The sequence below is a fragment of the Crinia signifera genome, chromosome 3, assembly GCF_055691185.1.
Source record: "Crinia signifera chromosome 3, ASM5569118v1, whole genome shotgun sequence".
NCBI lineage: Eukaryota > Metazoa > Chordata > Amphibia > Anura > Myobatrachidae > Crinia > Crinia signifera.
Genome location: NC_139219.1, coordinates 141,402,707 through 141,429,960, shown reverse-complemented (window position 1 = coordinate 141,429,960; position 27,254 = coordinate 141,402,707). Strand labels below are relative to the sequence as shown.

The following is a 27,254-nucleotide window of genomic DNA, read 5'->3' as shown; positions in this document are numbered from 1 at the left end:
CCGACCTCCGGGCGGCTCTGCTGCTGCTGTTACCGCCACCACCCACCCGCTCCTGTCTGCCTGCCTAAACTGCTTAGAGATGTCAAACTTGGGATCCTGGGAATCCCGAGATTGAGCATTTTTCAATCCCGATTCCCGATTGTGTATGCATTACACAAAACCCTTGTAGCTATAATAAGAATAACAATAATTTGTGTGTTGTAAGCACAGTTGGGGTAGGAGCTGAAGTGAGTGATTAAACAGCTCTGTAGAGACAAAAAATATGTTAGTTCTATATAAAGTATAATTAATATCATATTCCTAATTGAGTGGATGTACACTGAGCAAAGTACTGTATGATTAAGTTAACACAAGTAATGGCAGCAGCTTTCAGTATACATGCTATGCATTAACATGTTAAATATTAATACACACAAGTTTTTCACACTTTAGGCATACCTCCCAACATTTCCTTCAAGGGAAGCAGGACACTCAGTGGCAGAGCCGCGCGAGTCCGAAAATGGGGCGTGGTCTGTGGGAAAGGTGGCGTGACATTGCAGGGATGCTGCTCCCACAGGCTACGCCCCCATTTTCATCACTTCAGAGGGCATCGTCATGCTCCCAGCCCCTCTGCCTTTTTAAATAGATGCTGTGGCATGCGCACAGTAGGGTGACCAACTCATCCCTTTAATCCGGGACACATATTAATTACACAGGTTCTGTGGCAGTTTAAAACCAGGTGAAATGGAGTCTTGAGGTGTGGCAGTTTAAAACCAGGTGAAAGCCATCCACAGAACCTGTGTAATTAATATGTGTCCTGGATTAAAGGGATGAGTTGGTCACCCTGGCACACAGTATCTATTCCCTGCAGGCTGGAGGGACTCCCAATTGCCCCCTCCCACTGCTAGTGCCGGAAGGGACGAGGAACTGTCCCAAAAAACAGGGTGGTTCCGCAAAAAGCGGGACAGTTGGGAGGTATGCTTTGGGGTCTATCGCTAGAGCGGACAAGTGAGACAGTGGAGAACTTGTGTTTGGCAACCAATCAGCTTTGAAGTAACATTTAGTTAGTGCATTCTAAAAAAATTAATTCCCTCCAATCTGACCCATTCCATTAGGTACAAAATACACTGTTTCTGGTCTTCCATCTTAATTGATAATTGCACTCACCTGTGTGAACTAGTTCAGCAATAATAACTGTGTTCCAGCAAAGGTGAAGGCAATCCTAAATTAAGGAAGAAGTCCAGGAGCAGAGCATTTTGTACCTAATGGAATGGGTCATGTTGGAGGGTATGAAATTATATGTAGAACTGGTTGATTGCCACGTGTAACTTATCCACTCTTTTCACTACTTCAAGAATAAACCCCACATTTATAACGAGTTCAATGTTACTACTTGTAATAATTGACATATCTGCATTAAAACCAAAGGCGGCCACATGATGTCACCCAAGCAGCACTTTTTCAGAGCAGAGAGTGAGGCTCCGCCACTGGCCCAGCCTCAACTTGACAGCGAGGCTTGGAAATGGGACCGTGTAATAGTGTTCCGGCGTGCCCCGCTCCCTGTGTGGCGCACGTCACTTCCCACATACAGCGCACAGGAGTCGGACGCCTGTGCCATAGATTGCTGTTGCTACCGGTGGAGGTGTATCTATCAGTGGCTATGCCCTGGGAGAGGCAGCGCTGACTATGGCATCGGCTGGCGGCGTAACCCGAGCATTGCGTCTCCCTGCCAGGCACGGCTATGCTGTGGAGTTCTCCCCATACACCCCAACCCGCCTGGCATGTGCAGCCTCTCAAAATTATGGCATATCAGGTGAAGGAGTCTCTCTCTGTGCTACCCTGCACATCGCCGGCCAGGCGCTTGCATCACACTGCTCGCCGCTGCACGGCTGCAGCATTAGATAGTATGTGGTGTGTCTCACGTCAGTCTGGGGAGAATTTCAGGTAGCAACGTGGGGAGAGAGTGGACGACAACCCCCTAAAAGAGTCCACATTGTAGTAGAATTGTTAAAGCACATTGCCTTTGATACAAATAAATCATACCTTGAAATGAAACACAGGCTGGAAACCAATAGTTTGGTTGCTGTCCAAGCTTCAGTATAACTGGTTTAATCCATATTATGACCTACATAGCGATAGTTCAATAGTAATAGAGTAGAAATTATATTTATTCTTTTTTATTCTTTATTAGTTACTCCTATTTTCACCCCTTATAGTTTGGAATGATGCTTCCAAAATAAAATTTGATGCTCATGTATTTAGACCTATGGTTTACAAACGCAGTCCTCAGGGTACCCCAAAAGTTTGTTTTATGGATATTCCTTCTCGTGCACAGATACTATGAAACTGATTAAGGTACTTATTAAGTCACCTCTGCCTAAGTATGGATATCTTTAAAACCCAGAGCAGGCGTGGCCAACCTGCGACTTTATTGCCAAAGTTTTAGCATTACTTAATAGCACTACTGTGGAAAGGCATGCATTGATGTGTAGTTTTATAACAGCTGAAGAGCCACAGGTTGGCCAGGTCTGACCTGAACCTGGAATGTAGGACTGCGTTTGCGAAGCACTAAATTACATTTAATCTTTCCATTCATTTCCCATTGGGACTGCCTTGGGTAACTGGCAGGTCGGACTTCCAATAGTAAGTTACTGCCAGACAAAGGGATTTGAAAAAAGATAAGGGGCGGGATGTATTAAAATACATCGCCGCCCTTCGCGCCCCCCCCCGCCGCGATGCCGCCGCATATGTACTAACATATGCGGCTGGCATCGCGATGCGGTGACGGAGCCCCCCCGCGATACCTGTACTGTGGTCTGCGGGGGGGGCTCCGTCACCTCCCATCCGGCTTTTGCTGCTTTCACGCCGGGGACAGCTAAGCAAGCTGTCCCCGGCGCTTCCTCCTCCCCTTGCAGCCGGAAGGACGTCCGGCTGCGTTGCTAGGGGGAGGAAGGGCTTACCTTCCGGGGTCCAGGAGGACCTGCAAGAAGGTAAGCCCAAGGGAGGGGGGAGAGGGGGGGTCGGCGAGGCGGCGGGGTTGCGGCGACGCGGCGGGCGGCGAAAAGAAGCCCATAGGCTTCTATAGGGTATCGCCACCCAAAGGTGGCGATACCCTGCCCTGCGGTGACGTGGCGAACGGGTTTTAGTACATAGGAAAATGCGGTAAAACGGGGGTTTTACCGCATTTTCCCTTTAGTACATCTCGCCCATAGGCAGTGGCCGCATTCAGTGGTATGCGGTCGTTAACAATATTTACACATCTTCCTGCATGTTCAAAACATCAATAGAAGCAACGGACAACCCAAGGCTGCACGCATCAGCGTCATAATGGAGCAAACACACTGGGTGATGTAAATGATTTGCCATTCTAAGCCATCAGAATCTGCAAAATCATTCAAAATATTGTCTAGTGTGTATGCACATTTACCCTTGAATACTTTCAAAAGGTCATGTTTTAAGGATTTCAGTTTGTGTGAATATTACTGAACTCAGCAAAAGAGATGAACTCCCCTGTGCACGAATTCAAGAAATCCACAAAACATGACCTGTCGACGGTACTTGAGGGCTGGAGTTGAGAACCCCTGTTGTACACTCACATAATTTGGTCATTGGATCCATTTGAGAGACTGCAATATTTTGCACTTTAAACTGTTCTCAAATGTTACATTGGACAGCTTCAAACTAGAAAGTGTAATCACTATAGGGACTAGTGACTAGGGAGGCCAATCCCGGGATCAGCGGGAACCCATGATTTTGGCCTAAAAAAGGCGGGATTTGAATCCTGGGATTGAAGCTCTTAATTCCGGTATTACTGTGGCCATGCAAAATTCACTTATTTTTTAAAAGCCGGGCAGCGCTGAACACCTTTCATAGCTCAGATGTGATTTTTGTTTAGGGAGGCCAATCCCGGGATCGAGCATTTTTCAATCTCAAATTATAATGCTCTATTTAGTAGCCCAAATTTTAATGTAACCGGCTTAGTTGATAACCAAGCCAAACTTTTAAATAGGCAAAGCTACTTAAAATTGAATTTTATTTCCTGGATTCAATGTCTACCATCATTAGAGGTATTGATTATTAAAGAACGGTGTGGGGAGAAGTACATATACATATGGAATACCTATTTTTTCCAACTACAGTTTAGGTCTCTAGGTGACTTTCCTAAATGTGAAAGGAAACCTTGCAATTCTGTATCCTCTGTTGTACCTGGGATCCGGATGATTAGTCGACAGTCAGTAGGTTGTCACAAAAGGTTGAAATTGAGATAAGGTTAACATAAATTAATTTGTTAACATAATTAATTAACATTGACAAAATTTCGACACAAGCAAAAGATTGACGTGGTACTGGTGTAGCTCTTCCGATGTATAACAAGCAAAATGCTACACTAATTAAGGCCCACATGCAGTGGTGCTGACACTGTCAACCAAAGAATGTGGAAAACTCATGTCAACATTTCCATGTTGACCTTTTCTCATTTCGGCCTTTTGTCAGTCACATTAGTGCATGTCGACATTTTGTCAATGTTGGCCTTGCGCATGTTGATCCTTTGGTGTCGCGGTGGGGTAAATTGGGATATTGAAAATGGGATGTTGCCCATAGCCACTAATTAGATTCTACTTCTTATTTATTTAGAACCTTGTAGAAGATAATAGATGCAATGTGATTGGTCAATTTACCCTTGCCTATCCTATGACCTATGATCTACCCATTGTAGCTTATGTCACAGTGGTGGCAAGTGCTGGTTACCACTGCGTGACAACGTGCAGCTGGTAGTATCCCAATACCAATATGATTCTAAACTACATGACATCTTTATGGTAATGTCATCTAGTGCATAAATTATATTAATTTCTGATACTTACATGCTAATATGTTTATCTTTGTTACATTTCAAATATTTTCTTTGTTTCCATAGGTTGTGGTACTATATTTGTCCTAGAACAAAATGACGTTGGACTTATTTGTGCTAAAAGGTAATATTTTGTCAAACGTTATTGGTTATTATAATTTTATGTCAACATGTAACCCTGGCGTACCCAAATTAGTACATATGACGAAGCTTAAAAGGATACCACACTGACTTAAACAGTTTTCTGCAAGTTAATAGTTTTCAGATACTTCATCTTTAAAGACATTTTGAGGATTTAAGTGCGTATTTTCTTATATTATATATACACACAAATCATCTCAAGCACCATTGCAAGGGATTCTTTAAAAAGTGATAAACAACAAGCCAATCAGCTCCTACTTGTCATTTTTTAGACCCAGCCTGTAACATGACAGGTAGGAGCTGATTGGCTGGTTGTTTCTTACTCTCCATTTTATCATTCTTTGAAGCTTGAGCCATCTGGCCCTCTAAGGGGGTTATTCTAGTCCATTCTTTCTGACAAAATCCTTCTTAGATGGACAAAACCATGTGCACTGCGGGTGGGGCAGATGTAACTTGTGCAGAGAGAATTAGATTTGGGTGGGGTTTTTCTTCAAAGTGAGATCTATATTGAAGTGTAAAATCATGCAGTCAGTATTTTCCCTGCACAGAAACAAAATAACTCACCCAAATCTAATTCTCTCTGCACATGTTACATCTGCCCCCCTGCAGTGCACATGGTTTTGTCCATCTAAGAAGGATTTTGTCAGAAAGAATGAACTAGAATAAACCCCTAAATGAACTGGTATTGTTAAAATGGTCATTAACCACAGAAAGAGAGAACAGTTGAGTTCTTTTAATATAGTACACTATGAATTCAACTTAATATTTGTTAAAATCTCATTCTATATTTGACCTTTTTCTTTATTTGAAAACAATACTCCCCTCTCCTGTAATCATTATCTACTTATCTTACACACCAGCTACACTCTGTGCCTTCTCCTTGGACTATCTACCCTCAGGTTCCACTTCTTCATTGGTTTTCATTTATTCAGACCTGTTATCTGCCCACAGTGTCACCTTATGCTAAATATTTCCATTGTATCTCTTGTATCAGTGGCTGTGTGAAGTTTTGTAATGCTTCTTGGTTCCTGTCTTCTTTAATGTACTGTTTTACCCTCTACTATGTTTTTGTTTTTCCCTCTGTATGGCACTGCAGATCACTTGTCGTGCCCTATAAATAAAGATGATTGGGGCAGATGTATGAACTAGCGCTAAGTGCATTTTCTGCACTTAATGCTAGCTAACTGGGGGGGATTAAGTTTTTTCGAATGTATTACTAGTGCACCTAACGTGCGCTAGGGACAGCCCGCTGAGTAACGCTCGGTGGGGTTCTCCTCTGCAATACCCTCCAGTAGTTAGCGGCCAGGGCGATGTATTGACAGCCACTTCACCAGCTCAGGGCTAACATTGTCCTATTCCCACTGCAGTGACAGCGCTAGCCCTGCTGCTAGCTCCAGGCTGCGCACGAGATCTCGCAATAAAAGCAAGATGTCGTGCATGCCCAATGAGCTGGCCGGGGGGAGAGAAGGTTTTGTTTTTTAAATGCGCATGTGCATCGCTGTGAGTGTACCGATAAGAAGAGCCGTTAACGCTGGGCATAACGGCTCTCCTCATTGGTGCTGGGGGGGGGGGGGTTAATACATTTGTCCGTATGCGTTATGCAGGAGAAGCAGACACGTTATTTAAAAAAGTTAGGTGCAGATTAATACATCTGCCCCATAGTTTGATTAATACTGAGGATTCCATTGTAAAGCACAACTTTGGAAATGTTAGCAATAAAGATTGAGATTTTACAAATATTGGGGCAGATGTGTTAACCAGCATTAAGTGCATTTCTGGGGGGATTATATTTTTAAAATATATGAACAGCGCACCTAACGTGCACTAGGGACAGGGGCTGTCCCCTGCAAAACCCCCCCCCCCCTCAGTAATTAGCGTCCGGGGCGGTGTTTTAATACATTTGGGGTTAATACATTTGGTCATAACGGGTGCCCGCTTCTCCACGTTATGCAGGAGAAGCGGGACTCGTTATTTAAAAACATTAGGGGCAGATTAATACATCTGCCTCATTGTTTTAGTTCATAGTGTAGAGTTCAATAATAGTACCCTCATTGGATGGGGATACGGTCATATTGTCTACAATATGGTCAACATGCAAAAGGTCGACATGCAAAAGGTTGACATGGGGTCATTTGACTGTTTTATGAGTCGACATGTGTCGACAGGCGGTATTTCATGCCCTACCATCCACTAGGGTGTGGTGGGAGAATAAAATAGTGTGCCGAGCGTAGCGAGGCTCCATGCCCGAAGCATGGCAAGCGCAGCCCGAAGCATGGCAAGCGCAGCCCGAAGCATGGCGAGCACAGCATGGCCCGAAGCATGGCGAGCACAGCATGGCCCGAAGCATGGCGAGCGCAGCGAGCTGTGTCGACGCTTGAAAAAATTTTGAATTTTTTTTTTAACAAAAAAACATGTCAACTTTTTCACTGTCGACCTAATGACCCTGTCGACCTAACACCTGTCGACCTAATGACCCTGTCGACCTAACCCATGTCGACCTAAATGCAAGTCAATCTAATGGTGTAGACCTAATGCTTGTAGACCTAAATGCAGTCTGAGAAATGATCCCATTCCCATTGGATGATCGTGTTGATAAAAGAAAACTCTTTGAACAACAGATCAAATGGAAGTTTAGGATTTGTGAAATTGATGCTTTGTATAGTGAGCCTGGTATGTGAGGATTATTGGTGGTTTTGTTACTGCCGGAAAGGTGAAAACAATTTTACTGAAAGTGTCCCAGAGCTCACAAATTCATTGTGGTGTAATGAAGGTTACAGGCTAATTTATGACTTTGCAAAGATTAGCACAAGCAGTCTGTTTGGGGTGTAAGAAATAAAATCTGTAAATCTATGTTGCATTGTCCGAACATTTGCTAATGTAACTCAAGGGAATTTTGGAATCTCCTTTACAAAAAAAAAAAAGTATTTTATTTAACTTGAGCACACCTTTCATTATGATTTACTGTAGTTAGCTTGATTGAGACTATACAGGTGAGAAAAATCAGTCTTCTGCGCAATTTGTCAAATTCGTCCTGTGGGTCAGAATCAATAGCACCCCGCACACATGAACACTGAGCTAATGATGCAATGGTTCTGAATAGCATACATGGAACCAATCTACTCTCAACATAATGGTCTTTCAAAAATATAATGTTGGGCCCAGAAGTGGGTATATGAGGAGATTTTTGGTCTACTGAAATAATATATTTAATTCTGACCCGATTCCAGGCGTTTAAACAAAAAAAATCATCAAAATATGCGATTTAGCTATCACTTTATACACTACATGATAGATAATTCGATGTTGAATGGTTGCTATGGGGAACTCCTCCACTTACTCTGTTTACACCATGAGATGTCTTTCTCAAAGGTTGTTCTTTTCTCTCAGTAGTACCATCATTCTTAGAAAGGAATGTACTAAGCATTGCATCCGCAATATGAATCATTCCGCCACTTATCAGTTACTAGTAATATGCCAGTATGTACCTAGATATGCTATTAGAATGGCAACAGACAGTTTTCCTGATAAGAGCTGTCTTTAAGGATAGAACGTTGCAGGTGTCCTTACGCTTGAATACAGAAGGATGCATGATGAGTGCTGGGGTGTACGTCCATTTCTTCATCCTAGATTAGAACTTGTTTTGTACGTTATGTAATTGATTCTCACTTTTTGTATCTTAATGGCTTAGTTTTGATTGGAGCGATGCCCTGTTTGATGTAACATGGAGCGAGATTAATGAGAATATACTGGTGACGTCCAGTGGAGATGGGTCACTTCAGTTGTGGGACATAACAAATCCACAAGGACCTTTACATGTTTTGAAAGAGCACACACAAGAGGTAGGATGCAGGTCTATATGTTCTCTCACAGTGATTGTAGTATTTATGCAAATGCAGATTGCTAAATAATAAATATAGGGTACTTATGTATTATCTGGACTCCCATGTTAAATGCACCCCATTTTTTTATACCCTACTATCCAACTACGCATGGAGTTGATTTTATATAGTCTGGCAAGCGCAGCGAGCCACAGTGCCCGAAGCGTGGTGAGCGCAGCGAGGGGACGCGGTCTCATAAGAAAAACGGGAGTCCAGATATTACATAAGTACCATTTAAGCAGACGTAGAAAGCCTAGCTAGAAACTGGTATGTTGCTGATTGTTATAGAACCTTTATTGTAATATCTTCTTATTTGTTAATACTAGTATATATGATTTCTTAGTTTTTTAGTTTTTAATAAATTTGCATAATCCCCCCCCCCAACTTTTTCCCACATTGTTATAATGCGGTATTGTGTGTATACTTTTGAGGGGAAAAAAATAATTTATTCCATATTGGAATAATGCTGCAACATAACAGAATGTGGAAAAAATTAAGCACTATGAATACTTCCAGGATGCACTGTACCATCCTTTCTACTAGGAAAATACATGTTGCTAAAGCAGTAATCTTATGGTGTGTACACACGGTAAAGGTGCCCATACACTGCTGCGATGTCTCTTACCCAATACCCTGCGAGCCACCCGATACCCTGGACCTTCCCGGGCGGCAGGGACGCATGCAATTTTGTTATGGATCGCATGCGTCCCTGCTTCCCACCCATCTCGCCGCCAGGAGGGAGGTCCAAGGTCGGACGGCGAGCAGGTCCGAATAGGGATGGCCATCGTTGCCATTGCCATCGATGGCAACTCTGCAACTGCCCATCGATAGTACTATGCTATGGATGACCATCGATATTTTTACATATCGATGGTCATCCATTGTGTTTGTTTGATTGGCCTGTGGGCCAATCAAAACATGGGGGCGGGGCTTCGTGGGTGTTGGGGGGGGCGGAGCTATGCTCCGTGTTCCGGCACTTAAAAAAAAAAAGCAAAACATTGTTTTGCTGTTTCATCGATGGAGGGAAACCATCTGGTTCTCCCCCATCGATGGCTAAAGTATTCAACATCGGCCATGAACCATCAATGATTTCGAATCATCGATGGTCGATGGCCATCCCTAGGTCCAACCACCCAACACAGGTTTGATGCGCATGGGACCACACATCGGATCCGACGGCATGTCAGGGACAGATGATTTAATGGGCCGATTGCTCACAATCAGCCGAAATAGGACCAAATCTGTTCAGCTTTTAGTGTTACCAGTGTTCCTGATCTTCTTTACTTACTCTATAAGTCCTGGGAGAAGCAGACTGTATTGCGCTACTTATGCTGGGGACACACTGGCTGATAGTGTTCATTCTAGCACCCGCCATATTTGAAAGCCCATGCAGTTCTTCTTCCCTGCCTGGGGTGTCGCTGTATGTTGTGGTGTTTCTAGCACAGCTCTGGTTTGAATATCAGTGCTGATATACAGACCACAATGTGCTAGCAGCACTACAGCAGACAGCGACACCCCAGGTAGGGAACTGCATGGGTTTTCAAATATGGCGGGTGCTAGAATAAACACTGATATATTGTCTGGTTAATTGAACAGCTAATATATCATTGGCGTGTTAGTAGGTGTGTTCCCCCTGTGAACAACATTGCGTTGGCCCTGCAGCACAGCCGATAGCTGATAATTCTGCAGATATATAGGTGCATCGTTCTGTGTGTATGAATGGTCCTCTTGCTGCACAGGCTGATGGTGACTGACAGCACAACTGGATGGGCACATGTAAATGCCCTTTAAGTTGTAATGTCAGGCACAACACATTGGGCTGATGATCGGACAATCGTCTAATAGATTGGTGGACAGCCGATCCATCAGCCTAGCTTTGGTTGTGTAACAGAAATGGGTCATTATTTTAAGTGAAACATTTAACTGCATTTCTTATGTTGCTTAATGAGCATATTCTAATTCTGTACTGCCAGGCTTACATGCAATGCTGCAAGCTTGTTATACACCACAAGTAATAAAGACTTAAGTATTGTTATATATAACTTGTTATTGAGGAAATATAAGATTCAAGCTGTGGCAAAATATAGTCCATAGTATAAACCATCATAATATATTCAGAAAGCTTAATTACAGTAATTACCGTGACTACTATGTGTAGAACTGCATCTGGATATGGCACATACACATAAAAGTAACTCTTTTAGCACATTTTAAAATAGCACAGCAGAGGGAAATGCTTAGAACTACCTGTCTTCATAACAAGGAATAGCTTCTCAAAGTGTACAGAAAATTGCTGTTTAATGATAATAATTAAGGACTGTAAAATATGATGTGGCTTTGCAGAGATCACGAAAAGTGAAAATAAATGTGGGTACCGGGGACCCCACACTTTATAAAGTTGGGTTTCCACTCCACTTTCTCTGGGTCCCATCCCTACTACTCTCACTAAAATTCCTCTTGGGAGGGGGGGGGGGGGGGGAGGAGAGGAAATAGAGAGAGGGGCAGCTTGGAAAAAGGAGGAGAGCTAGAGAGACTAGGGGCAGAGAGAGATAAAGAGGAGGCTTAAGGAAAAGAGCAGGGAAGAGATAAAGATAGGAGAGGGGGGCAAATGGAGAGAAAGAGGAGGAACAGCAGGGGAGAGATTAAAGGAGAGGGAGCAAAACAAGTGGGGGGGGGGCAAGGGAGTGAGGTGATGGAGGGCAGGATGATGTGGGGAGATGACGGGACAAGGTACCTTGATGAGATTGTGGTATGGTGACGTGGGGCAAGGTGAGCGGGAGCGAGTTGACTGCAAGCGAGAGGTGGTGACGGGGCACAAGAGGAGGTGAGGTGATGGGGCACAAGAGAGGGTGAGGTGATGGGCTGTTGTAATGGGGCAAGAGGGGGTGTAGTGACTGGAGTGAGAGAGGGTGAGGTGATGGGGCAAATTGTGTGTGTGGGGGGGTTTAACACGCTCGTTGCCAGGGGTTAACATTCTCGTTGCCAGGGTTTAACATGCTCTGCCATGGGGTTTAACATGCTCTCTGCCATGGGGTTTAACATGCTCTCTGCCATGGGGTTTAACATGCTCTCTGCCATGGGGTTTAACATGCTCTCTGACATAGGGATTAACATGCTGTCTCCCATAGGGGTGATCATGCTCTCTGCCATAGGGGTTAATCTGACCTCTGGCTCCTGGTTTCGGCAGCCCCAGCACTGGCATCTACTAATAATCACTGCCCTGAAGCAGCAGTATTTCCTCTACCTCCCCATGGCAGCTGTACTATGGGTTTTCCCCCTCATTAGGTAGATCTGGAAAGGAAAAAAAGACACAACACTGCCCCTATATAAGGACCGCCCCTACAGAGGCTCAGTGTCTTTTTTTCCTTTCCAGGTAGAGGAGGCTTACCCCACACTGCTGCTGCCTTCCCCGCTGCCTAGTGCAGTCAGGGGTTTAGGCAATAGAAGGCTACCCGCTACCCAGAGTAGTTGGGACACCTGTCTGGTGACCCCCCCCCCCCGCTACTGTGGCTGGGGGTTAGGGTATGGCAATCCCCGCAAGCGGTACCTGCATGTCTGCCCGGAACGCTGTAACTTCAACAGGGATCGCGCGCCATTCTGTGCGGCGTTCTCCTCTCACAAACTCCGGAGCACGAGCGCAGGAGGTGCTGGGGGCGACGTCAGACGCGGCGTCTGACGTCAGCAAGCACAAGAGGGCGCACGCGCGCGCACGGAGATGCTTATAGGGCGTCTGACGTCATCAAGAAGCGCGAGGCTGTGCACACCTCTCTGACAAGCAGAGAGGGACGCCAGCACTTAAAATAGCGCCGCAGCTGACAGAGAACGCTGCTGAGACTCACTGAACCAGACGGACACTGGGTAAGGCTCCACTGTTAGCTTGCTAACGGAGCGCTATACTGCATTTATATCTTGCGATTACTGATTACTATATTTGTGCTACAGTGATCCTGCAGTTATGGAGGATGATAGGAAGCAGCAAGGAAAATCGGGGTAAGCCAGGAGGAAAATGTTAGTAAATGCATTTAAGTGGACAGCCATTAAGTGAGGGCTTATGTGCTTGCAGGTCAGAATCAAGCAAGGAGAAACTGGAGTTTAAACAGAAGCATAAAAAGTTACATATGGCTAAATGCTCGGTGTGTGACGCACCCCTGCCGGATAAATGCAAGGGCACGGTGTGTGATAATTGTAAAAAAGCCCCCATAATGAGGCCAGAACAAATGGCGGACTTGGTCGCCATGCTAAAAACTTCCCTAGCAGACACCTTTGTTACAAAGGAGGACCTGAAGAAGGGGTCGCACAAAAGGCCCAGGGACCCACCTTCCGAGGATTCTGACCCAGGGGAAGGCCCCGCCACTGATCTACAAGAAGAAGTGGAAGAAGGGGAGGTGACTCAAGAGAAAATGGAGCTGGATTTTAATCCAGATCTACTCAATAACCTACTTATTCTGATAAACAAATCACTCAGCATTGAGGATCCACAAGAGGAAGGGAAGTTACAAGACCTCCTTTTCAAGGATAAAAAGAAAAAACCCAAGTCTTTTCCCCTCTCTAAACCACTACAAGACATAGTGGAAGAAGAGTGGGCTAACCCAGACAAGAAAATAGCTGTGCCACTTAGGGTTAATAAAATGTACCCCTTTGACACGGAGCAAGTGAAGAAGTGGGAGGCGGCTCCCAAAGTAGACTCGGCCATTGCAAGGCTGGCAAGGAAAACTACTCTGCCACTTGAAGACGCCAATGCGTTTAAAGACGCAATGGAAAGAAAGATGGAGATGAGCCTGCGTAAGCAGCACATTACGTCTGGGGCTTCCATAAAAGCATCCTCGGCAATAGCAGTGACCTCGAGGGTGTTGAGATCTTGGTGCCAGGACTTAGAGTCCGACTTACTGGACGGAGTGAAAAGGTCAGAACTCCTTAAAATAATCCAGAACGTGCAAATTGCCGTTGAATTTATCTGTGATGCATCATTAGATGCGGTCAGACTGGCAGCCAGATCAAACGCAAGTACCGCAGTAACCAGGAGGGCACTGTGGCTCAAATCATGGTCGGCGGATGCCCAGTCCAAAAACAAACTGGTTTCACTCCCGTTCCAAGGTGATTACTTGTTCGGGAAGAATTTAGACGACATCATATCAAAAACCACGGGGGGAAAGTCGGTGTGGCTTCCTCAGGACAGAGGTTTTAAGAAAACACCAAATAGATCACAAAGATTCCAGTTCCAAGACTTTAAGGAGGCAAGAACATACAGGCCGGGCAGAGGGTACAGAAGACCCTGGTCCGGAGGAAGAAGCTCCTTTCGTGGCCAAAGGGGCAGAGACGGAAGGCTTGGGTATAGACAAACACAATGACGCCAAGCAGAAGGTAGGGGGCAGACTGAAGAAATTTCATTCAGTTTGGGCCCAATCTACAAAAGACAAGTGGGTGATGGAAGCAGTATCATTAGGATACAAAATAGAATTTGTACAAGACCCTGGAGTATGGCTGGAAGATTCACCCATACCAAAAGACAGGGAAGAAAGGTTGGCATTAAAGCAAAGCCTACAAAACATGATAGCACAAGGAGTGGTGGTGGAGGTCCCCAAAGGACAAGAGATGACAGGATGGCAATCAAGGTTCTTCGTAGTCAAGAAACAATCGGGAGGATTCAGGACCATACTGGACCTGAGAAGACTGAATACATACGTGGTAGCAAAAAAATTCAGGATGGAATCTCTCAGGACGATACTCCCGGACATAAAGAGAAACGCGTTCTTGACTACAATAGACCTCAGAGATGCCTACCTCCACATACCGATCTATTCAGGACACCAAAAATTCTTAAGATTCCGTATATCAGGCGTAACATACCAGTTCACGGCTCTGCCATTCGGCCTGTCAACCTCCCCAAGAACATTCACCAAGGTCCTGGTAGTGCTGGTAGCAAAGCTAAGAGAGGAAGGCATCACAGTATGGGCGTACTTGGACGACCTATTAGTGATGGCACGGTCAGAGGAACAAGCAGTAAGCCACACTCACAGGGTGATGGACTTCCTTCAAGAACATGGCTGGATTATAAATCTAGACAAAAGCCAGCTTCAGCCCACAACAGCGGTAAAGTACCTGGGGGTCATTATAGACTCAAGAACAATGAAGGCAATACTGACACGGGAGAGAATAACAAAGCTAAAACAAGAAATAAACTACTTCTTGGGAAGAAGAACAGTCAGCTCAGCAGACTGCCTAAGGTTACTGGGCCTCATGTCGGCAGCATCAGATACTGTAAATTGGGCAAGGCTTCACACAAGAGGCATACAAAACTGCTTTCTGTCTCAATGGGACGGGGACAGCAAGCGGACCACACAAAGAATTATACTATCAAAAGGAGCCAAACAAGACCTGCTCTGGTGGGTGACAAGAGGAAGACTAGGACAAGGGAAGTCCTTCACCACAGGGGAACAAGTGCTACTGACCACCGATGCCAGCATGTCAGGCTGGGGGGCAGTATGCGAAGGGGCAGCAGCCCAAGGAGAGTGGTCAAGACAGGAAGGAGTACTTCACTCGAACATCAGGGAAATGAATGCAGTGAGAGAGGCGTGTCGGCACTTCCAATCCCAACTGTACCAGAGAGACATAATAATCAGAACAGACAACGCGGTGGTAGTAGCATACCTCAACAAGCAGGGAGGTACAAGGAGCAGATCGATGATGACAGCAGCAGCACTAGTGCTGAACTGGGCGGAAGCCTGGACGAGCAGCCTCTCAGCAGTATTTATAGCGGGATGAATGAACCAGCAAGCAGATGCCTTGAGCAGGAAGCAGATAAAACCAGGGGAGTGGGAATTATCCCAAGGAATATTCGAAGAAATAGCTCAGAGATGGGGTTATCCAAAGATAGATCTCATGGCAACCAGAGACAACAGGAAGGTGGAGAAGTTCGTATCCAGACACTGGGAAAAAGGATCCTGGGACACGGACGCGTTGACGTGCCAGTGGGAGCAAGGCCTGATGTATGTTTTTCCACCCTTCCCTGTCATATCAAGGATACTGAACAAAATACAGAGGGAAAAGGCAACGGTAATAATCGTAGTGCTCACATGGCCAAGGAGAGCCTGGTTCCAGAAACTGATCAGGATGGCAGTAGCAGGGCCATGGAAACTACCAGACCAAGAAGACCTGCTATGGCAGGGAAGATATGCGCAGCATCAGCCCAGAGACTGGAACCTAGCGGCATGGTTGCTGAAACCAGAACCCTGGTAAACAGGGGCTTCTCCCCTAAAGTGGTAAAGACTCTGTTAAGGGCCAGGAAAAGCTCAACATCAGGCACATATTACAGAATCTGGAAAACATACACACAATTCTGTATAACCCAGAGGAAGGATCACAGAGCCATACCAACAGTACTTGACTTCCTCCAGTCCGGCCTAGACAAAAAGTTATCAGTTAGTACATTAAAAGTCCAGGTATCCGCACTGGGCGCCATACTGGACAGGAAAATTGCAGAAGATAAGTATGTACAAAGATTCATACAAGCATCCAAGAGGATAAGGCCAGAATTCCGTAGCCCAACTACACCATGGGACCTAAATTTAGTGCTAAATACGTTAACCGAGAGCCCCTTCGAGCCCCTAGAAGAGGTACCAGTTAAATGGCTAACAACCAAAGTGGCGTTTCTGGTGGCAGTAACATCCACAAGAAGGGTGTCGGAGCTGCAGGCCCTATGGGCAGAAGAGCCGTTTCTGAACTTTTATGAAAACAAAGTCGTCCTAAGGACAAATCCTCACTTCCTGCCCAAGGTAGTTTCATCTTTCCACATCAACCAAGAGATAGTACTACCGTCTTTCTGCGCAAAACCAGCTAATGAGAAAGAACGAAGGCTCCACAAACTAGATGTTAAAAGAGCACTAACCATTTACTTACAAAGGGTTGAGAACTGGAGAAAAACAAAAAGGCTCTTCGTTGTGACAGAAGGCAAGAATAAAGGGCTCGGAGCTTCAAAAGCAACCATCGCTAGATGGATCAGGACATGTATAGCGGAAGCATACAAGTTAAACAACAAGGAAGTCCCACAAAGCTTAAAAGCTCATTCCACTAGAGCAGTAGGGTCCTCCTGGGCTAGGAAGGGAGCAGCATCTCTAGAAGAACTATGTAAAGCAGCCTGCTGGGCATCAGCCCACACTTTTTCTAGACATTACAGTTTGGATATCGAGTCCTCCAGTGATGCGAAACTGGGCAGGAAGATACTGAGCGCAGTAATATAAAGATAAACAAAAAAACTCCCAAATAATGGGAACAACGTTAATTAAAGGGACCTACATGTAGGTGACTACAACCTACTTCAGTATGAGGTATTATTCTCTTATTCGGCCCCACCCAAATTTTTCTTTTTACACTGCTATGGTATTACCCATAGTACAGCTGCCATGGGGAGGTAGAGGAAAGTACGGATTCTTACCCGTTAATACGCTTTCCTCTACTCCACCATGGCAGCATTATTCCCTCCCTTGGGATATATGATGCAATATAAGATGTTAATTTAAGTTATTTTATGTGAGAGTGCATACTCGCTGATAATCAAGACACTGAGCCTCTGTAGGGGCGGTCCTTATATAGGGGCAGTGTTGTGTCTTTTTTTCCTTTCCAGATCTACCTAATGAGGGGGAAAACCCATAGTACAGCTGCCATGGTGGAGTAGAGGAAAGCGTATTAACGGGTAAGAATCCGTACTTTCCGTGCTGCTTAAGGGCGGTGATTATTAGTAGATGCCAGCGCTGGGGCTGCCGAGACCAAGAGCCGGAGGTCTGTGGGAATCTGCTGAGAGGCGTGCTGCTCCACCCCATCCTTCTCACAGGGCGCTCCCCCTCCCTGCCAGCGCCTCATGTGCTGCCACCGTCCCCTATGCACCTCGGCTGCTGCTGCCGTACACTGACCCAGGTGCCCGCTATAAGACACTGCCTGTCCAATCCGAGCGAAGCGGGTCCCATGGGACCCTAAAAAGTGAATGTACTTCTGGGTAAAATACGTGTTATAGCGCGGATTTTCAAAACCTGAATATTGTGTCGTACAGCTGGTTTACAACTGCTTAACTGAAGAATCCGAGAGTGTGCACCCAGCTCCCCTGTCCAACAATCTTTCTGATTGGCTCACCTGATCTTGGCTGCATTCACGACATTTGCTGAAACCAGCAGCAGTAAATCAGGTGTATCTTAATGATTGCTCTGACATTCTGATCATTGTCTAGTGTGTTTACCAGTTTTTAAACCGATATATCATTTGAAAGTTACTGAAGCATATTCCTAGGTTTAATGAAAACAACATAGGTGTCCTTGCACTGTTTTACTGTAAGTTTGAGAGTCACAAGTGGGATTTTATGTTGCCAGAGTTGATGTTACCACCCAAGACTTAGGAAATTAGACACTTTTAATGGAAAGGACATTTCTTAGCTGGGGGACCAAAGTAATGGGGTCTACACACATAGCCATTAAGGGGTATTTTAGAAGCCATCTCACTAGATCGCTTAGAAAATGTCCCTACATCGCTCCCGTGTAGGAGCATAGCGATAAATAAATCTAGTTAATCACCAGGGTCAAATCGCTCAGAGGCATATCACTGTGCAGCGCTGTGTGATCTTGCATTGCTCAGAACGATCATCGCTACGTGTGTAGGCCCCATTAGGAAGAGGATCTATCGATAAATTAAGAGTATTTAACCAGAAAATGTTGGAACCAATTTTAAACCTTATAAAAAGTTTACTTGAAATGACAGTTACAAGTCAAACATAAAGGAGCCCATAGACGCCCATCGGATCCGTTCGGCACTTATATAGTACACATCACATTGCATTGCATGCCTTGTGCATGCAATGCGATGAACAGCTAGTACAAAAAGTACTCCATAGCAGGAAGATATGGAAAGCCATCCATTATGTTTTATTTTGACCATTCTACATGCAGACTGGTGTGGATGCAACCGTGTAGCACAGTCTGCCTTCTTGTTCATTTTAAGTTTATGGTTTATACTTTTCGCACCACTGAGCAATGTCCTTTGTTCCAGAAATATCTGGTCTATTGACCCCAAAATGTCCTGATTGGTAATTTTATGCTTTACAGATTTCTGATTTAATTTTTCCTTTAAGACTGTAATCTATTCTTCTTTCATGTGTATCAGGCTTTCAGAACATGAATGCTTTTTGTGTTTCCTCAAACTGTGTTCCTTCTGGTAAATAGAACTAATCCTTGGAGCAAGTACTAATAAATAATGATGGTATCAATGGAAATGTAATTGAAATTAAAAAATATTGGAGCAATGATGTGTATTGTACTGTGATGATTGTTACGGCACCATTTGATATGGCTAATACTAATGTTTTAAAGCATGGGTCCTCAAACTGCGGCCCTCCAGATGTTGTGAAACTACAAATCCCAGCATGCCTTGCCACAGTTTTGCTATAAGGGAGTGTTAAAACTGTGGCAAGGCATGCTGGGATTTGAAGTTTCACAACATCTGGAGGGCCGCAGTTTGAGGACCCATGTTTTAAAGCCAAAGCTGATATATTTGCATATTAAAAAATAAATAATTTACAATAAATACATATACAATTAAAATTCTAACCTAGTGACACAAACAGAGAAATCATTGTTTATGGTACTGTAGCTCAGGAGCACATTGTGCAAAGCTGTTACCAGGCCATGCATTTAATTAAAGTGACTCTTAAGTCCCGTAGACACTAGATGAGTTTTTAAAAAATATCGACCCTTGTTGCTTGTGTATGTAGTTCAATTTGACTATAGAGACGGGGACTGTATGCGCTGCCATGGACCTTGTGATGTCACTAAACGATAAAGGTAAATTATATTGTTCAGGGTGTATCACTGTGTCAATGATAATATAGATCAGTGGTTTTCATCCTTGGTCCTCAAGTACCCCCAACAATGCCTGTTTTCCATGTCTCTACACAGAATCACAAGTGAAATAATTAGCTTCACCTGTGTATCTTTTAAAATGTGTCACTCAGTAATGAGTGCACATGCTGGGTGACCTAAAAAACGTGAACTGTTGAGGGTACTTCAGGACTAAGGTTGCGGACCACGGATATGGATAACTATTGTGTACAGGGCTTAACGTCCTGGTTCCAAGTGCAATAAACATAAGAACCTCTATATGCCGTGTTAGATGTATCCTATGCACTGTTCTTGTGGACTTCCTGCTGCCTTATTTTCACATCTGTGTTAATTGCCATGGGTAGAATTTTAAAATAACCTTATTAGTTACTGAATTCCTGGTTGGCAGGTGAGAAGAACATTTGTTCTTACATTAAGCAATTTAGCACAGGATTTACCTTAGGGAATGCTTACATATAAGGTGCTCACAGTCTTAAAGTCACTGATAAATCTTCATCTAGTCGAGCTTTTTGCTGCACACAATGATGAATGGCAGAAACAATTCACTATAAATGTAGGATTGTTTAGTCACAGCTGAAACCACAAATCACCATTTCGGGGGAAATTTACTAAAGGAAATTTGTAAAAAATAGGTGTATTTGTATCCAGAAATACACTTATTTTTTACATTTACTATCCCGAAAATACGGCAATTCATATTCGTATTAATAGCACATCAATACGAATACGAATTGCCGTATTTTCGGATTAGTAAATGTCAAAAATAAGTGTATTTCTGGATACAAATACACCTATTTTTTTACAAATTTCCTTTAGTAAATTTCCCCCTTCATGTCAGACAGGGCCATCTCTTCCATTGGGCTTAGTAGGCAGTTACCAGAAGCATAGAAACATAGAATTTGATGGCAGATAAGAACACTTGGCCCATCTAGTCGCCCATTTTTTAAACGTTACCTCAAATCATAATTTCTTTGTAATTATATCAATGTGCCTATCCGAAGCATGTTTAAATTGATCTACTGTATTGGCCTCTACCACCTCTGATGGGAGGCTATTCTACTTATCCACTACTCTTTCTGTGAAGTAATTTTTTCCTAAATTTTCTCCTGAATCTTCCTCCCTCAGTTTCAGTGCATGTACTCGTGTTCTGTTCCTCTCCCAGAATGTACCTTGTTAAAACCCTTGATATATTTGAAAGTTTCTATCATGTCCCCCCTTTACCTTTTCTGCTCTAAACTTTACATAATAAGATGTTTTAGTCTTTCCGGGTAAGTTTTGTGATGTAAGCCATGCACCGTTTTAGTTGCCCTTCTTTGTGCAGTCTAATGTATTTATATATTTCTGGAGATATGGCCTCCAGAACTGAACTCAGTACTCTAGATGAGGTTGTACCAATGACCTGTACAGTGGCATTATTGCTTCTTTCTCCTTCATACTTCATGGCAGCCATTACATTGGGTTCATCCCTCTCTCCTCTCCAATTAGACAGGTAGTTTTTTCCCCTAGGATCCAGCCCCTCCTCTATATAATCTGGCACCTCCCCATAGACCGTAGTCTTTTTCCTGTCTCCTTCTGTCTGTGACAGGTAGTCAGTTAGAGTTATTTATTTATTTATTTATTTACCCGATAGGCTGGTTATGCTGTCGGAGACCTGGGCGGTAAGGCTGGCGGTGCCTTAAGCCTAAAGTGTGTCCGGGGGCCGGTGGCATGGACGTTATGGAAACCCACAGCCTCCCTCCCCGCCGAGTTTATGTGAGTATCACCTGTCCGGCGTCTCCTGCGTGGTCTCCCGGTGTCCAGGTACAGGCTCCGGCTTGCGGCTGAGTAACGCTGAGCTTCCCCGGCAAGCTAGGACGCGGGTGCCGTCAGGGGCACGCGCGTCACTTCCGGCAGATGCACGCGGCGTGCGGGTCACGGCCGCGTGCGTTCCAGCTACGCGGAAGTGCGCGCCAGGCTGGCGCCGGCGGGAGAGAGGGGGACGCTGGTTGCTGAGGCAGCGGGTATTTAAAAGGCGCCTGGTCGGTGTTACAGGCGCGAGGGGATACGGCTGCAGAAACAATTTGGATTTATCAAGCCAGGATTGTTGCCATGGAGGATGCCTCTCAGAAGGGTGTTACACCGCCGCCCAGGTAAGTCCTCTTACAGAGGACACGCTGTTAGAAGCATGCCACTTTTCAGTCAGATAGTTAGTATCTTTTGCTTTTGTTTTGTAGTGTGCCTTCAGTGCCCAGAAAGAAAGTGGCTAAAACTAAGAATACCAAAGCCTGTCCAGGATGTGATAGAGCCTTTGTTGGAGAGACAGTGCTATGTTTAGAGTGTCCCACAAAAAAGGATATCGGAATGAATATATCAGCCCAATTAGCTGAGATGAGAGACTGGATGAAGAAAAACTTTATTTCCAAGGAGGAGTATGCAGGGAATAAGAGGTCCAGGTCCCAGACTAGCCTTGATAAGGATGACGGGGATGTGTCTGTGCATGATGATATAGACAAGGAGGAGTCTGGTTGCTCATCAGCTGAGTCAGGCGAAGTATTGGAGGACGAGCGTCTATTTAATGTAGAGTTGGTGGAAGCAGTGCTTAAAAATCTTTATAGGACACTTAACTATAAACAGCCTGCAAAGTCTGAGTTTGACGCATTGTTTGAGGATCGTTCCAAAAAAGGGAGATCTTTTCCAGTACATAAAGTTGTGAAGGATATCCTAGCTAAAGAGTGGCAGGGTGTCGACAAGAGAGTGGGGTCGACTAAGAGAATTCAAAAAATGTTTCCCATTGAGGATGAAGAATTCATTAAGTGGTGTAATATACCTAAAGTCGACGCAGCAGTGTCAGAAGTGACGACTCGTACTACCATTCCCCTTGAGGATGGTGCGTCACTGAGAGACGCAATGGATAAAAAAATGGAGAGTGCTTTAAAGAGATTGCATATCTCTGCCTCAGTCTCGCTAAAATCAGGAGTGGCCATGGCCTCCCTTTCTCGGGCACTCAGGATTTGGTGTTCTGCATTGCAGGAAGACATACAGGAAAAGGTTTCCCGTGATCAAATTTGCAAGAGTCTTACCCAGGTTCAGCTGGCGGTAGACTATATGTGCGAGGCCTCCCTAGATGGTCTGGACTTTGCAGCAAAATCCCTGACGTCAGGGTTGGTGGCCCGTAGGGCTTTATGGCTTAAGTCATGGGCAGCAGATTCCCATTCAAAGAACAAGCTAGCGACGTTGCCCTATGAGGGTGCTTTCCTTTTCGGCAGTCGTTTGGATCAGATGATTCAAAGAATGTCAGGTGGTAAATCAGTCAGATTACCACAGGACAGAAGAGGGAGGTTTTTCTCATATTCTTCCAGACAAGCGTATAGACAGGCCAAGTCCTACAGGCCGGGCAGGTCTTTCCGGGACAGATATGCCCAGGGGACGTCCAGAGCCTTTTTTCGGCAATACGTCAAGAAAAGAGGTGAAAGTTCGGGAGCCACACAGAAACAGTGACGGTGGTCCCATGGTGGAGCAGGCCCAGGTAGCGGGAAGGCTGTTGGGCTTTGCTCGCATCTGGGAACAAACCGTCCGAGACAGATGGGTTCTGGAGGTAGTCAGGACTGGCTATCGTCTAGAATTTATGTCAAGGCCAAGAATGGCAAAATTTTGTGTTTCAGAGATCCCAGTTTCGAAGATAGAAAGGGAAGCTCTAAATTTAAGTTTAAAGGGACTCATCGCATCAGGAGCAGTGGTGAGAGTCCCGGAAGAAGAGAAAGGAGCCGGTTTTTATTCTCGTCTTTTCATAGTCAGCAAAAGTTCTGGAGGTTACAGAACTATATTAGATTTAAGAAAATTAAACTTGCGCATAAAGAAAAGAAAGTTCCACATGGAGACTACAAAATCGATCCTGATGGGGTTGAGAAGAAACGATTATATGGTCTCCATCGACCTAAAAGACGCCTACTTCCATATTCCCATTTCCCCGGACGACAGAAAATATCTGAGATTCTGCATAGGTCACGATCATTTCCAGTTCACCTGTCTGCCCTTCGGCCTCACCTCTTCACCAAGGGTCTTCACCAAGGTTCTAGTGGTGTTGATAGAGGAACTGAGAAAAAGGAAAGTCATGATATGGGCATATCTAGACAATCTATTGATCGTGGCACCATCAGAAGAAGAGGTGGTCACAGCAAGAGACTACACCATTCAGTTTCTTCAAGAACACGGGTGGCTATTAAATTGGGAGAAGAGCTGTCTAAAGCCAACACAGAGTCTCCAGTTTCTGGGAGTGCTGGTGGATACCGTGAGGTTTCAAATGTCCTTATCCACAAACAGATGCGAGAAAATCCAGCAGCTAATCTCAAAGATCTACGAGGAGGATCGTGTACCACTCAGGTCAGCAATGAGCCTTTTAGGGATGATGGCGTCCACGGTGGACATAATCCCATGGGCCAGATGGAGGATGAGGCCTCTCCAGTGGTCCCTTCTAGGTTACTCGAAAAGACTGGTGCCGCTGGAAAGGAAGATAAAGATCTCAGAGGCAGTCAAAGAATCCTTAAGATGGTGGGAGGCCGACCAGCTTGTACCAAGAAAGTCTTCACTGGCAAGTCCCCGCTACAGGGTGATCACCACAGACGCCAGCGCCATGGGTTGGGGGGCTCATGGTCTGGGCAGGACATGTCAAGGTCTGTGGTCCCGGCGCGAGTCAGAATTTTCCTCCAATCACAAGGAACTAAGAGCCGTGTGGAAGGCAATAGAATTCTTCAGCGAAGATATCAGAGGGGCGCACCTGCGCATTTTTTCGGACAACGCCACTACCGTCTCCTATGTCAACAGACAAGGAGGTACACGGAGTCACGTGCTCTAAGAAGAGGTTCAAAACATCATGTGTTGGTCCGAGGAAAATCTGTTGTCCATATCAGCGCTCCATGTACTGGGGGAGGACAATCGGCTCGCAGATTATTTGAGCCGCACAAGCGTGGTTCCGGGCGAATGGGAACTGAAGGATTCAGTGTTTCAAAAAATAGTGGAGCAATTCGGTCAACCGGAGGTGGACCTCATGGCTTCAGCAGTCAACAAGAAGCTGCCACGGTTCTACTCGCGATACCCGGTTCGGGGGTCAAGCGGAGTGGACGCCCTATCGCAGAGTTGGGAGTTTCACCTGGGATATGTGTTTCCTCCAATTTCACTCATTCACAGGACATTGTGGAAGGTCAGGGCGGAAGGGGTCCAAGTCATAGCCATTCTACCCTACTGGCCCAGGAGGGCTTGGTTCCCCATGTTAGAGAGCATGGCGATTGCGGGTCCAGTTTTTCTTCCAGTGACTCAAGATCTGCTCAAGCAGGGCCCAGTCAATTGTCAGGAGCCCCACAAATTGAATTTAGCGGCCTGGAAATTGAAAGGCGGCAGCTAAGAGACAAAAATTTATCCCCAGAGGTCGTTGAAGTACTTCTCCAAGCGAGGAAGAAAATATCGTCAGAAATCTATTACAGAATATGGCGGGTGTTCGCAAAATGGTCCAAGGACAAGTTCACTTTTCCTAAAGCAAACATTCCTCAAGTGTTACAGTTCCTTTGTGATGGGCTTAACAAAGGGCTGTCGGCTTCGACACTCAAGGTCCAGATTTCGGCACTGAGTGTGCTGCTAGACAGGAAACTAGCGGAGCATAGTTTAATTAAAAGATTTTGCCAGGCTCTCAAGAAAATCCGGCCTAGAGTTAGGTCAATAATCCCCCAGTGGGATCTTAATTTGGTTTTGAATGGACTAATGGAGGCTCCGTTTGAGCCGTTAGACAGAGCGAAGTTAAAGTTTCTAACATGGAAGATGTTATTTTTAGTGGCAATAACTTCAGCAAAAAGAGTGGGAGAGATTCATGCTCTGTGCATTAAAGAACAATATTTGAAAATTTTCCCGGATCGGGTAGTGCTGAGGACTAGGCCGTCCTTTCTACCCAAGGTGGTTTCCTCATTTAATTTAAGTCAAGAAATTGTCCTACCTTGTTTTTTCCAAAATCCTCTGACGAAGAAAGAGGAAAAATTGCATACCTTAGATGTCTTGAGAGCTATCAAGATATATCTACACAGGACAACGGGGTTCAGGAAGTCAGAAGCATTATTCGTGATTCCCCAGGGGGCAAAGAAAGGGTTAGCTCCGTCAAAACAGTCAATGTCAAGGTGGCTAAAGGAAGTAATTGCGTTCACTTACAGGAAAGTTGGTCGTGAAGTTCCTGAGGGTATTAAGGCTCACTCAACAAGGGCAATGGCGGTTTCCTGGGCAAGAGAGGCCAAAGTTTCGGCTAAAGAAATTTGTCAAGCAGCCACCTGGTCTTCATTGCATACCTTCTCTAAGCATTATGCATTGGATGTCGCGAGCTCGAGCTTTGGAAGTGAAGTTCTTAAGCAAGTCTTGGCTTGAGGTATAGTATAACCCACCCTACTGCTTTGGTACATCCCAATGTAATGGCTGCCATGAAGTATGAAGGAGAAAGCAAGGATTATACTCACGATAATACCTTTTCTTCGGAATACTTCATGGCAGCCCAAAAATTTGTTGGCCCTCCCTATTTGTGTTTTTTCCCTAGGATTAGGACGGAGACAGTCAAAGACTACGGTCTATGGGGAGGTGCCAGATTATATAGAGGAGGGGCTGGATCCTAGGGGAAAAAACTACCTGTCTAATTGGAGAGGAGAGAGGGATGAACCCAATGTAATGGCTGCCATGAAGTATTCCGAAGAAAAGGTATTATCGTGAGTATAATCCTTGCTTTCTTTCTACAGTTGATTCCTCTCCCTATGCAACTAAGCCTTCTTCATTGCTTTGTTATATTGCCTACCTACCTTTAAGTCACCTGAAATAGTGACACCTAGATCCCTCCTCTTCTGTAGTTTCCATTATAGTGCAATTTTTACTATATTTAGTCTTTGGATTTTTGGGTACTTGTGTAGTTTCACGGCGCCACCGCGCGCACACTCTGTCTCTGAAACTTGGCAGCCTGCCAGAAGCTCTGTTTAACTGTGCGCGTGCCGCTCTAGCTCTGTTTAACTGTGCGCGTGCTGCTCTAGCTGTAAGCTACGTATTGTCAGCTTATGTTGTCAGCGTAGCGCCGGGCAGCAGCAGCAGCATTGTGCTGCTCAGGCGCTGACAGGTCACTGTGGTACTTGTAGTTCCACAGTGAAATAGGCAGCCCTGCGCACCACTGACAAACGGGGGCATGTAAAAGTGGACACCCCAGGACACCGCTATCAAAGGGGGAGTCACCCATGCAGACGCTAAATTTAGACGCTTTAGCGTCAGAAAACCGGACTACCTGCTAGCCGCTAACAAGCCGGGGTTTCTGGATTTAGACGCTAAAGCCTCTGAATTTAGTTGGGACTAGGGGTACATCTAAATTTAGACGCTAATGCATCTAAATTTAGTTGGGTCTAGGGGTACACTATTGAAACCTGTCCACAGTGCCACTAGTCGACGCAACAGCTGTCGACCGTGTAAATCCCACTATCCACGCCAACCCGAAGCGTGGCGAGCGGCGGCGGTACGCGTCCTATGACCTTTTCATACCCCCAC

The 27,254-nt window shown here is 45.1% G+C and overlaps 1 protein-coding gene across 2 annotated transcripts in view; it reads left to right on the top strand.

Annotated features, from left to right (window-relative positions):
• The first annotated feature begins 1,532 nt into the window (after positions 1–1,532).
• The window catches only part of PEX7 (peroxisomal biogenesis factor 7), a 241,931-nt gene continuing 216,209 nt past the window's right edge, over positions 1,533–27,254 (top strand). The window contains exons 1-3 of one of the 2 annotated variants that reach the window (XM_083176622.1): positions 1,533–1,792; positions 4,898–4,955; positions 8,661–8,811. In XM_083176622.1, coding sequence (XP_083032748.1) covers positions 1,666–1,792; positions 4,898–4,955; positions 8,661–8,811 — 336 coding nt within the window. In that variant the 5' untranslated portion in view covers positions 1,533–1,665. The remainder of the gene's footprint in view (positions 1,793–4,897; positions 4,956–8,660; positions 8,812–27,254) is intronic. The other variant, XM_083176621.1, reaches the window with a different exon arrangement.